Raw genomic sequence first — 13,508 nt, 5'->3', positions numbered from 1 at the left:
GAACAAACCAAATTGTGCGGCGTGGTATAGGCGTAACACATCTACTGGTTTCACGTGTAGCGCAAAACAGTATTTAGATCCTATCGAACTAAAGTTTTCCTACTCTTGTCAGCAATGACCGCCTCCCCGATAACTAGCTGGGTATTGGATGGGGAAGCGGTAGGAAAATATTTTCTCTTGGTAGTAGCTCTCACACCTTCATGCTCCGCCGAAACTCGGTGTGGCGGTCAAGTCTGGCATCATTCGGTGTACAAACGGTTCTGGCTGTAAACGTCTCCATTAGTTTGACAATAAACCGTCGGGCACTCTTCGTAAAAGCTAACTTGTCACCACATTTCTGAAGAGAGGGCGTCAGCAATAAGTTGGGAAGGATAGGAGCCGCCGTGCAGAAAAAGAAAAAGCAGTTGAACGACAGAAAAGAAAGAGAGAGAGCAAAAGAAAACGAAGGACCCGACAGCTGTTATGTAAAGCATACTAACAAGTTCATTTTAGTTGCTGTCACTCTTATTTAAGGAAAACAAACAGGTCGTTTCGTCAAACAGTTATTATTTGGGCATAACCGATCGTTGACTAGGGGGCAGCGTCTAATCTTCTTATGTACTGTCGCGACTGCAAGCGTACCCCAAGATTGGCAACTAGTGAAGTTGTATTCTGACATGGGTACGAAGAAGTGCGCTTTTGTGTCACTAATAGCAGTAGCACGTGCACAAATAAGCCCTCGATTATCTTGCACGAAAGAGAGTCGTCATGCCTAGACCTCATGTTTCGTGACTGCACACAAGTGTCCATGATTGACGAGATGGCGCTGCCTTCCCTCGAGCAAGCAGGCGCACATCGGCTTTCTGTCTTCCCTCGGTTTCGCCAGTGTGCTGCCATTCAGTTGTCAGTCGCTGTGCGTGTTGTCCTTCTCGTTCTACTTGTGTGCACGTTTTCCTTGCCTACGTTTCCGTACCTTGAAACCCTACCAACTTGCTCAGCATTCTTTTGTTCTCAGAACTATTCCACTCTGATGTCTCACACACAAGAACTAACCATAGGCTCAGGTTTACTGAGCTACACTGAACAATCATTGAAACGTTGCTTCCTAAGCTGCTTTCGACATGCGGTCTACTGTGAAAAACAAGTGAAATGTAGCATTACAGCCTTCCCCAAAAATCAGCGTCAGGCGCTGAATTCGTGCATCGACCCGGCAGCGAGAGCGTGCGCGCGCACTTATCGACAACCACGTTGATCACGTTTGCCACGCATTCGCGGCCGTGGCCAAGGTGTGACGTCAAATGGCATCGCTGCGTCTACGTTACGCTGCACAGACACCGCTCTCTAATTAAGGCCAAAACCGTTTCCGCGTGATTACGGAGGAAAGTGGATACCTCATCGTGCGAATTACGTTGCTTGTGGCTGCCGCCCCTTGTACGGTGTCTTGTTCTTTTCGCGCTCTGTCGCAGTGGACATCTTCTTCATGATCGACATCTTGATCAACTTCCGGACCACCTACGTCAACTCGAACGACGAGGTGGTCTCACATCCGGGCAAAATTGCCGTCCACTATCTGCGAGGCTGGTTCATCATTGACGTCGTTGCAGCCATCCCCTTCGATCTGCTCCTTTTCGGCTCCGAGACTGATGAGGTAAGTCGCCCTTTGTCTGCTACTGTATCTACCGCGTCATCACCAGAGGACCTTATGCCCTCGAGGCAGTTCGAAATCAAGTTACCATGGAAGTTAGAACAATACAGTGATTCTCGAGCCCAATTATGTCGTCTTTTTCAAGAACAGGGGTACTTTTGAATGTACCGCCTGTTCATAAATAAAATGAAACCTCTTTTACGTACTGTCTATTTTGAAAAATGAAAAAAAAAAAGCGTATGTCTAATGCGATTATTACCGAAGTTGGCGTCAGGCGTTGTGGCTAAGCTGAGGTAGTTTCGCTTGTCTCATTAACCTCCCGAAAGGATAATTGAGCCTCCACGACTTGTAAACTTCGCACACGTACTTGAGAAGGCATATTGTCACCAATATGCAGCAACACCGCATAACTTCAAGCACACGGTGGGCACTGTCGCAGAGGAATGCGCATTTTTAGTGCAGACGTTGCATTGTATTGAAATTTAAATCCTATTTCCTTCCCCACTAGCATCGCGAATCCTTACGCAGCAATGAATAAAAACGTCACGGAAGGTAATAATTTGACAGCCGAACAAATAATTTACCTCTGAAATGTTTCACGTGCATTACGAAGAAGCTGTTTTGGTACTTATGTACATAAAAAATAAGCGTTTGTGCTTATTTGGTACCTACCACATAACGCTTAGGAAGTTGCATTCTATAACTCTAGATCAAACTAACATGCACAACGATGGCTGGTTGTTCTAAGTGCTTACTTCAAAGCTCACAACAAACGCTTCTGCAGTACCTGTGACATTGAAAGTCGGGAACAGCGAGTTTATGAATAGCCAATTCAGGCATTACAGTATTTGGCATAGCGCATTCACAACCTGAAAGAAGTTAAGACATTTGCTAAATGGTGTTCAATTGCTGTTTAACAAGCTTCCGGTGCTATAGTATCGGTATCTCTGCACCGACACAAACAGCACAGAGTCCTGCAGTAATGGTGTGGGATTAAAAGACCGACGCAATGAAATAGTGTAGTTACTCTGTTCTGGTGCTGTAAGAACTGTGTACAAGGTACATCCAATGATCGGAACATATCCAAAGCCTTTACCAGGCGCGGATAAAAAAAAATAAAACGCGCAATGCAGTTGGCCTCTCAGCAAGTAACCCAATACGTAAATATTGCTTGGACCATTTCTTGTGGCGTCTTACGATATCTATAAGTGCTATGTGTGCAAGTGTCCCTCGGCTTGTTTTGCTTTCTTCGAATTCACTCCGTGCTCATACCGACTAACACCTCTTAACCAAGCTCTTGCGTTTAGCTTTTCTTAACAGGCCCTTAACATCGGCTAGTGTAAACCATACTAATGTCGCTTGACTCGACTGCATCTGCAGATGGGGCCGAGTCGCGGCAGAGTGTCTCTTGTTTTCTTTTCTTTCATCACGCACGGTTCTCTGTGAACGTCCTTAGCGATCAGTTGCGAGTGTGTTTGTCTGTCAGACTGACTGTTTGCCTCGTGGTGTGTTTAGCGTGTTGTATTCTTTTGCGTTGTACACTGCCGATGACAAAACGGTTGCAACAGGAGTCTTTCTTTAGTGTCTGTCTGTGCTTTTGTCCCTGTGCTTAGATAAACGTAGTACATAGATGGGGCGCCACATCGCCAGAGGCGTTGCGGAGTTCGTGGCTAGCAGTAGAAGCCCCGATGTAGGCGGGGCCACGAGGCATGCCAACGTAGATACGTCTCCTGCTTGGTGCTATTGTGGAGTCGTTCTCGTGAGCCACTGGACAAAAAAAGAAGACGTTGAACGTGATTACATTAATTGATTCCTTTGTATTTCACTGCTTATGGTTTTGAATTATCAACGGCGGCAGCGTGCTCATTCTTAAGAGCTAAATGACGGTCTGTGCTACCTGTCACATCTAAATTTTGCTTTGACAGGTGGTGCTATAGCCTTCGAGAACTGAAGTGACAGGGATAGTTGCGTGCCTATGTGCTGTTTTTTTTTTTTTTTTTTTTTTCAGTGGGGCGAACATCTCGTTAGATTTAAGTATTACAGTGTACGAGCGTCGGTACAAATGTAATGGATAGAATGTGAGCTATGACGAAGTCAGGAAAAGATAGGGATGTTTATCAATCAATCAATTAATCAATCAATCAATCGATCAAAGCGAGCGTTATTTATTTCATGGAGAGAAAGGAAGCAACGGGAGAGAGCTGCAGATTTACAGCTTGACTAAGGCCGGTCCTGTATGGAAGAATTCAGCAGTGTGCAACTCTGGCATAATTTAAGTGGCAGCTAGTAACAAAAATAGTACGAGGCAGCTACTAACAAAAATATGAAATTATGCTGATCTCTGAAAAATTATAAAGTGAAGTCTGATAGGTTAGGCTAAGGCGTTAAGTTCTGGCCATCTGCTTAGCATTTGGGAAGGGGAAAGGGAGTTCAAAAAGGCTGAGGGTGTGTTGGAAAAGGGGGCTTGAAAATTATGGATCGGATGTAAATGTAGAACGCCGGGCGTTCTCAAGTTTCATATCAAGCCCACTGTCATACAGGAAGTGCGGTAGCTTTGAAGGTAGCAAGCCGGTATTTACACTGGCTAACCTCCTTGTCTTTCTTTCCCTTTCTATCTCTCTCTTGAAGGCTCGAATACATACAACGACTACAGTAATGATGCATCTTTGACCATCGTGAAAGACGAATAAACTCACACAAGCACAAAAAGAAAAAAAAAAGAAAGAAAAGCGCTGCGCCAACGCACTAATAATGAAAATTTTAAAAATGCTTGTGCTATGTTCTTGTCAGCACTTTGAATGTCCAGTGTCTCTCGAACTTCGTTTTGTCCATTGTCTAAGCTGAAACTAGCTGTTTCTAACACACTCACTTTATTAGAATTCTGTAGTGCCTGCGTTTTGTGGAGAGTGTGCTGTTTTACTTTGTCTGAGTAGTGTAAACCGGCGCTTCTTGAGAAGAGCCCCGTACACTCGTAGTCTCGCTTCGCTTAGTCATTCACTGAACATCAAAATGGAAGGTTGTCTCAAATATAGGCACATGAAACGATAAAGCTAAATATAGCTAACATCAACCTCTCACATGTCTTATCTACATCTGTGCCCTATAGATATTGATCAATGAACAGCTTAATACCGCAAGGCTTCAGATGAATCGACTGACATAATCCAAGTATGCGTCGTAGCTGTGGTTTTGAAACAATTTTTTTTTTGGCTGTGACCTTTGTTGATATCTGCAAAGTGAGCTCCTATATCCAGAAAGCCTCGTCGCATCGAGAAAGCTACGCATTCGCTGAAATTATAGGGAAGCTGCAGATGCAATAAATTTAAGAGGTTTGATTTGCCTGTGCCAATGCCGTATTTAAATGAATTTAATAAGTTGCGGCATTTACATGCAATCAAGATCACTGAACAAATAGGACACTTATTGGTAGCGGCGGGCAAGGACCAGCCTGACCTTGTGTGTTTCTCCCATTTGTGCTGACTCATTGAACATCCTCTCGCCCACCCCTCCCCCTCCTCCGCCCTTCCGGAGGTATGGGAAGGGGGAAAGGGGGGGGGAGGGAGAGGTTTATTCTTTTTTTTTTTTTTTAGTGTACAATACTAAGCCCATGCTTCAAGCGCGTGGCACTTACTATTTTGTGGAAGGGAAAGAAGATAGCTCTTCGATAACCGTAATATCGATACAAATTGTAAATTACGGTCTTCAATCGATTGCATTTGGCAAATGCTTCCCAATTCACTACTCTGTTACAACAGCTTAGGTAATTGTAGCTAGGCTGTCGGAAGTAAGAAAGTGTGTCAGGAACGTTTCATTGGCGGCACGAGACGTCAGGAAGACCAAAATGAAAAACGATGGGGACCGTATACCCTCGTCTAATAGGCGCAGTTGTGTAGTGGCTGCAGTCCCTACTAGCACGAAAGGAAGTATAAAAATGCGTCTGGATTTTAGCTTCAGCAATCGTTCTATAAGGTTTTGGGGCCTAAAACGTCGACTATTAGGGATGTCGCAGCGGAGGGCTCCGGAACAACCTTAACCCTTCGTGTTTCTTGAAGTTGCATCTAAAGTTCTCGTATTACGCCCTCGTCAGAAGACGAGAGCCGTCATCTCTGCATGAAACAAGCATTAGACCGCAGCTTAGCCATGGCGAGCCATTGGTACAGCCTTAGCAAGAAAATTTTTGATGAAAAAGGACGCCGTGTTTCGAACCTTGGTAATGTTTTATTCCTGTTTATATTCGTGTGAGCTTGACTTCTTTCACAAAATACTGAGAGGGAAAAAAAGGAAGATAACGTGTGGCAATTACGAGGCCGCGGGCATTACCTGGATACATGCTGGAATTTGACAGAGGCACTCGTCGAGGCTCTTCTCAAGGCGATTGTGCTCGCGCTCAGTGTCACTTGACTGACTGGACGTCTTTGGTGTTGTTGTTGCATCGAACTCACTCTCCCCCCTGTCTTATCTACTGTCTTCTTTCTTTCTGTGTACGTGTTTGTGTGTGCGAAACGATGCCTGCTCACGACACTCCTCTACACTGCTGGAAGACGGCGCCGTTCGAGCGGCGCCCTCCGGCGCTCAGAGCCGTGAAAGTGCATTATCGACGCTTTCTGAGGAACGTTACACGAGACTCCCCGCGCGGCGGCGCTTGCGACACCCATCGTGACAGGGAGGGTAGCATCTGCAACTAACGGTCATCACTCCAGCCAGCTGCTTACGAGTGCTCTAATATACGCTGGCCCGGCGATTGACCCGCGCAATCTCGCTGCGTTGGAACGAAAAGTGGACAGCTTGCATTTGACGCATCGTAGAGACGTTTCTTGAAGCTTGAAATGGATATACGATATGCAGCATCGAACACGCGCATCAAAACGTTTTAGATTGACTATTTCCCCGAGCGAGTAATTCTTCTGCAATAAGTTACTGGGCGAGTTTCTCAGAACCATGCACATTTGAACGTAGAAAGTTGGGGTTGCAGCTTTATTATAAATGCTTGACTTTATACGCTGCGTCCGGCCTCGTATTGTAGGCTTGAGCTGATTTAGCCTTGTAGCTTATGATGTTTCACGTTGCACGTGTGGTGTCACAGTGATCCTTTACGAGTCGCTGTTGCACCTCAATAAAAGAGAGGTTTAGGAGTAGCAACCACTAGCGCCTTTCTTAAGCTAAAATCAGTGTGCCTTTTCAAAAAATAAGATAATAATAACAGAGGCAGGAAATAAATTTTCGGTATATAGCTCTGCACTTGCGCAGGACTTACATTCTTTGTACGCAGGGTAGATAGCCTTCGCTAACTTCGGGTTCGTCGTTTCTGAAGCTCCTCAATTCCTTTAAAAGTGCCGCCCAATCTTGAGGGCAGCAGACGGGTCATACTTCCAGCAGTGTAGAGATAATGTCATTATTAATAGGCGTGCACAAATGCGCTAACAATCTGTGGTGGTGGTGGTGGCGTTGGTGATGATGGTTGCCTGTGTGTCGTTGCGTGCACTCACTCCGGTGTTTCTCTTTCCCTCCGTGCGGGGGCGGCCTGTGCGGCCCGCACGGTGGGCGATCGTCGCGGGAGCGGCTACGGGCTGGAGCAGCACGGTAGCCCCTCCCCAGTTAGCGGAGCGCGCCCACGCGCCACCTACTCCTCGCGGCGATGATTGCGGTAGCAGCCGTTAACTGTCGGTGCTGTTTGCAAGTAGAGCCATACGGTTGTTGGCAGATCGCCACCTTTGTCTAGCCTTGGCGGCGCTGCTGGTGCATTGGCGTTAGAAGTGCTCGATTAGTATTGATATGTATGATATGTACGAAATCATTTGTACGAGAACGCGGGAAAATGAATGGGTTGGAGGTAGTGTCGGGCCCTGTCGGTTGTAGCCGAAGAACATAAAGTAACATCTTAGGCTCGTCATAGAGTCGAACGTCTCCTGCGGTGTTTTCTGAGGAAAACTACAGAAATTATAACGACGAGCAGCCGTCCTAAGGCGGTGAAAGAAGCAGAAAGAGTTTGGTTATTTTCCAAAATTCATATTACGCAGACAAGTACGGTTCGCAGAAACAGCTACAACGGATTGACGAAGAGCTACGCGCCGCGTCCACACGGCTTCTAATGAAGGACAGATTACGCAATCACCGTCACAAACTGTGGGATCCGAGGCCCACATGACGCAGGTTGCGACAGCCGATGGCAAGCGAACAAATTTGATAGCATTAATAAGGTACCATTGCTATTTCATTGCGTCATGCTGTGGAGAACAGAGCTGCTCATTGGCACATATTTAGGCTTAGCACAGATTCTTGTATGAGTTATATATGTGCTGTTGTACGCAGCTGGAAGTGGGTCCCTCCTCCACTTTCCCCTCCCCCCCCCCCTCCCACCTTCATCCTCACCACACCACATTTCACTTTTCATTCTTTCACTACTTCAAAACCTCCTCACCACATCCCCTTAATTCCTGTATACCACCTCAGAACAGTCGAGGACGACAGAAAACTAGGTGGGGTGATGAAGTCAGGATATTTGTAGGCGCAACTTGCAATAAGGTAGCACGAGGCAGGGATAACTTGAGATTGTTTGGATAAGCCTTCGGGTCATGCAGTGGACATAAAGATAGGGTGATGATCGTAATGATGACCGCCTCAGCACATTCTCCTCGCACACCTCAGGACCAACGGTCAATTGAATGAAGGATTGCATCGTCGCAAATATGCTAACTCTTAAAAAAAAACGAACAGAAAAGAACGCCACTGTCGGCACTCAAGCCTTTTGAATTCCACAACACTCACACAGACCACTAAAGTGTGTTGTGCGTAAGGAACTGCAGCGATTTACCGGTACAGGGAATCCGTGATCGTAGCCGGGTGATCGCTTGGTTGCCTCGTAAATGAGCCCGTCTGCCTGAACTGCCTGTCTGTGTGCCTGCGTGTCTGCAGCCGTGCATGTCCGCAAAGACCGTTCGTTGCCTGGTTCGCTGGAATGTGGCGTTGGTGTTCCGTGCTCACTTTTGTCTGTCCACCGGACGTGCTCAGAGCAACAGTCGCAGGACTCAGCCTTGTTTGTTGCTTGACTACATACTCCGCTTGTTCGCTTCCGTCGCAAAAATTAAGTTGCTGCCGCCTCTCAGCTTCTTCATCGGACTGTTCACTTGGCTCAGGCTCGCTTAAATTGGCACTCGCCGTCTGAAGCATCTGCCTTTTCTCGCTAAAAGCTGAAGTTAAGCATGAGAGAGCACATTCGCTGCCTCGTATCACAAAGGCATTAGCGCACAGAAGTGCTATTGCGTTAGACGATGTTAAGCACACATGTACCTGTACACTCTTTGTCAAAAGAAACGAAGCCACTGCGCTCATGACTGCACATTATACTGTGGGACTTCAAGCCAGGCTGCATTCGCATTTGGTGCGCTGCATTCGCATTCGTGTGAGAGGGAGGCGAACCCTCTTCCTCCCTCCTCAGTGTTTTCTAACACCAGAGGTTCCCAGAGCGCAACGTGACGAACAGCAACGTGACTAACCGCAACGTGACGAACCGAAGGCCTGGCAATGCAGTCTCTCCAGGTGGCTCTGTTTCTTTTGGAAAAGACTGTACATAAGCTTTTCGCAGCCAGTTCAAAGCTCCTAATGACTTCTTTTGCAGCGATGTCCTTTTTTTTCTGTATTTACGTCATCGGTTTTGTTTTTCGTGTATGCTACAGCTGTAGGTGCACTTTGATTTGCCGCATAAATTCCCGTCAGCCAAAGCTGACTCGTGTATCTTGCTCCTGTAGATGAAGTTGGTTGCCGCTCTCTATAGTGCGTATTCATTAAGGGTAAAGATATATTATGGAAGAGCATTAGCCGCGCGTCATTACGTGTGACAGAATACGTAGCTTCTGAAGTTTGATGTTTCATCGCATGCGCTTCGGCTGTGGTTAGGCTATTCTTTATTGCATTCTTTGCAACTGGTTCCGTGGTTCTCTCTGCAGATAATTATGAAACTGCATCACTCCAGATTCAGCATAAAACCAGACATTTTACGAGGCAGGCCCCATTATAAAAGCTAGCAGTAGGAGTGCACATGTATGACCCTTAAAAGAGACCTTTTTGCGTCCTTTTTGCATAGCTGAAAGACTTTCATTGTACGGATAGTGTTTGAACGGGGTCGGGACTAGGTGTAGCGCGCGAGGCAACTGCGGAGGTAGTGAAGAGGCCTCCTATTTTGTTACGACAGAATAGGTCGTGAAGTTGAAAATGAAGTTCAAACCATGTCTCTAATGTTGTCACGTGGAAACATATAAAAAATATCTGAGAAAACCAAGAATACGTCATAATTAGATGTGTAAGTGGGAATGGTTACGACACAATCACTATTCATGTATACACGAGTGCATAAGCGATTTATTTGTGGCCTGGCGTACGTCATTTTTTTGTCGAATAAATTGTCTTGCAGTAGTTAATAATATTTGTCTTAACATAAATGATTCGCTAGCTTTATAAATTTATTACCAACCCCACTGAAATTCGCTTTATGCGCGCATTTCATCTCGTGTATAATAAACAGGGCATATTTCTACAAAGCAACGGCGTATTCATTCAGGGATTTCTGACAAACCATGGCTCCTCTGACCCTCCAAAAATTGCAATACAGTCGTAGAATCGTCGGAAATTGTGCTGTCGAGGTTACGATACGTGAAACAAAGGCAGCCACTCTTCGTTCTAAGTCTTACATCAACATTGCTCTGAATTTCCGTTATTCGGAGCACGTGCTGACATACCGGCATGACAACAAGATGCGAAGAGACATCGGAAAAAGCGCCCTGCGTCTTCTGCAACAGAAGACGCAGGGTGGCCGCAATATCATCACGTGCTAGATATGGGAAGAATGAAAGTGGCAACCTTCTTTAGGTTTCACGGTAATGAGGTAAGAAGTAATACGAGTAGCATTATTACGGTGCGCGGTTTACTTTTGCTCCGGATAACGTTTAGTTGGCAGGTCATGAGATGATAGGCCAGCCGATGGAAGTTATGGTTTTGTAGAAGCGAATTGGCGATGAAAAGATCGGGTCTTAGGGACGTTGCTTCTTTTGAGTAGCACCTGCCTGTACTGAGATAGCCTGATTTACAAGTACTTAGAACCGATTAACGATTAGGCTAACACCTTAGTTGACGTATTAGTTGCGTTGCTAAAGAGTAGTAATCGGAGATGGGAAGAGGAGATGAGAAGGGCGCCTTTTCAGGCAAATTAGATTAGTACCGCCTACTTTTGTGGAAGAGTTACTGTCGATATCATTCAAGAAGGCGCAGTGTACTCGTTTTCCCAATGTAGAAACGTGGTAGGTGAGGATCAGTCGTAGTGGGCGTTGTACTATAGTCGAGTCATTGCTCGTATATTAGGCCAAGTAGAAAATAATTAGCACAATATGACGATACCGTCCTTTCATCGTAAACGCATGCAGTTGAAGAAAAGGTAACCAAGGCTCCATTGTAAAGTACAAGTAGTGAAGTGAGCGTTACGCTTTTTTTTTAATATTGACGCCATGTCTAATGAATAAAGAACCTAAGACGAATTCATCGTTGCCCTGTAAAAATATGCACTCGGCTAATTTGTAAGAACGGAGGAAACTAAGAACAGACAACTTATCGCCAGCTAGCTGGTTAGCTGTCCAGTCAAGTTTTGTTAAACGCTATAAAGACTTCATCCTTTCGTGTTTAATTATAGCCGCTGGAAGACAAGGACGCAGAGGCTGCCTTTATCTTAAGATCAAAGCAGTCCGGCATTGTTCTAGGAGAACCGAATTTTTTATTAATCAAGTGTCTAGAATGCGTCTTTCTCTTCGCTTCGCAACACCGTGGCTGAAATGGCGGAAGTCATTAGTCTTGTCAGTTTTCACGGAACAGCGCATTCATGATAAATTTAGTTAACCGACTGCACTGGCTCTGTCCTTCGCTTTGGAAAAGAAAAGAGGAAAGGAAAAACAAGCTCGCGCGTCGCAGTAAAGTTAAGAGAGATAGAGGTTGCCGTGAAACAGAGGCAGGTAGCGATACTGTAGCTAAGGGTGGTCGTGCCAGTGTTCTCCCGAGAGAGAGAGAGAGAGAGCGGTGTAAAGAAAGGGAGCCACCAAACACGCAGACGACCACGCTGATCGGTCTTCTCAAGACGGCGCGCCTTCTGCGGCTGGTTCGCGTGGCGCGCAAGATCGACCGGTACTCGGAGTACGGGGCCGCCGTGCTGCTCCTGCTCATGGCCACGTTCGCGCTGATCGCCCACTGGCTGGCCTGCATCTGGTATGCCATCGCCAATGCCGAGCGGCCCTACCGACAGCCCAAGATCGGCTGGCTCGACCATCTGGCCAACGCCACGCACCAGTTCTACATCAACGAGACGCAGGGTGGTCCCAGCATCAAGTCCAAGTACGTCACTGCACTCTACTTCACCTTCTCGAGCCTCACTTCGGTGGGGTTCGGCAATGTGTCGCCCAACACCAACATGGAGAAGATCTTCTCCATCCTTGTCATGCTCATCGGATGTGAGTATACATATGCCTCCACCCCCGCCATCTACTTTTAAGCGTTGACCCATAGCCGACGTTCGGTGTATTACCACGTTCGTTATGTTTTTTTCCATTGACTTTTTACGGGCATGAGCTGGCGGCAACGGTTGTACTAATTTGCATCTATAACTTCGTGCATTCTCGCCTGCCTGCTTGCGTGTCGCCGCAGCCTCGTGACAAGAAACTTCAATAACAGCAACTGGGCTCGTAGCCGTTTAGTAAAGTATCGCATCAGCTGTGCTTTGTAAAACGCGCTTACGCGTTGCTGGTTGCCTGATGATGCACAAAATTGTTGTCATGAGTTAAAGACTCTTCAAACTGTTGCTTCTGTTTGCAGAGAAATGTTACCTACCTTCATCTGCATATTATCTTATCGTACGACGCACCACCTGTATTCAGCGTTTAGGTATGACAACTTTATTGGCACAAAACTGCCCACATATTTACTCGCTGAGCGAAGTTTGGTTTTGATAGTAACGGGATCAGAGAGCGGAACGTGCGGATTAACACGTAGCGTCTAAAAGTGCATTCTTATAATTTAGACAGCTCAAAGAGTATTGTGTTCTCGCACGTACTGTTTTCACAAACATGATGTCCCCCGGTGTCTGCCGATGCCGTGTCTCGCAGCACTCATGTACGCCAGCATCTTCGGTAACGTATCGGCCATCATCCAGCGTCTGTACTCGGGCACGGCCCGGTACCACACGCAGCTGCTCAGGGTCAAGGAGTTCATTCGATTCCACCAGATCCCGAACCCCCTGAGGCAGCGCCTCGAGGAGTACTTTCAGCATGCCTGGACGTACACCAACGGCATCGACATGAACATGGTGCTCAAGGCGAGTACTAATGTCGTTCATGGGGCATTCTGCATATTTAATTTCTCGTCGGATAGATGTAAGAGTATTCATGTTCAAAATGTGCTGCTATAGGTACATTAATCAAATATGACGTTAAATATTACCCGAATTACATGCGGGTACGGGAGCCCAAGTATGCGGAAGACTGAAAGTGTTTGGTAAAGCACTGAGCAAACTTGCATTTTACGGCTGGCTACCGGTGTGGTCATTCACACTGCCTGTCCCTTTCCCTACTTTTTTGCTAACTTCCGACTTTACTATGGAAACGTTAACTCTGCATGAAAATGGTTTCGCATTATTTGCACGTTCCTGTCCGCCTCATACTCATATATGCCTTATAATTATTGTCAAAGGTTAGTCCGTTCATTGTTTTTCTCACGTTCTGTCGTCCCCGAAACATTTCAGCCCTTGTCATCCGCATCCACTTGCCTCGTAATGACGTCATTTGGCGCTCCTGCGTACTCAATAGATTGCAGCGCCACGCGCCAGCCGAGCGTCATACAGTGGCAGACGAGTCTG

General features: G+C 46.4%; 1 protein-coding gene across 1 annotated transcript in view; it reads left to right on the top strand.

Moving 5' to 3' along the window:
* LOC119442752 (potassium voltage-gated channel subfamily H member 6-like) overlaps positions 1-13,508 on the top strand; it is a 261,976-nt gene that overhangs the window by 226,468 nt on the left and 22,000 nt on the right. The window contains 3 exon segments of the mRNA XM_037707752.2: positions 1,446-1,627; positions 11,712-12,108; positions 12,760-12,968. Of these exon segments, the coding sequence (XP_037563680.2) occupies positions 1,446-1,627; positions 11,712-12,108; positions 12,760-12,968 (788 nt within the window).

Source organism: Dermacentor silvarum, chromosome 2 (assembly GCF_013339745.2).
Source record: "Dermacentor silvarum isolate Dsil-2018 chromosome 2, BIME_Dsil_1.4, whole genome shotgun sequence".
NCBI lineage: Eukaryota > Metazoa > Arthropoda > Arachnida > Ixodida > Ixodidae > Dermacentor > Dermacentor silvarum.
Note: the sequence above shows the minus strand (reverse complement) of the source record. Positions and strands in the feature narration are given on the sequence as shown.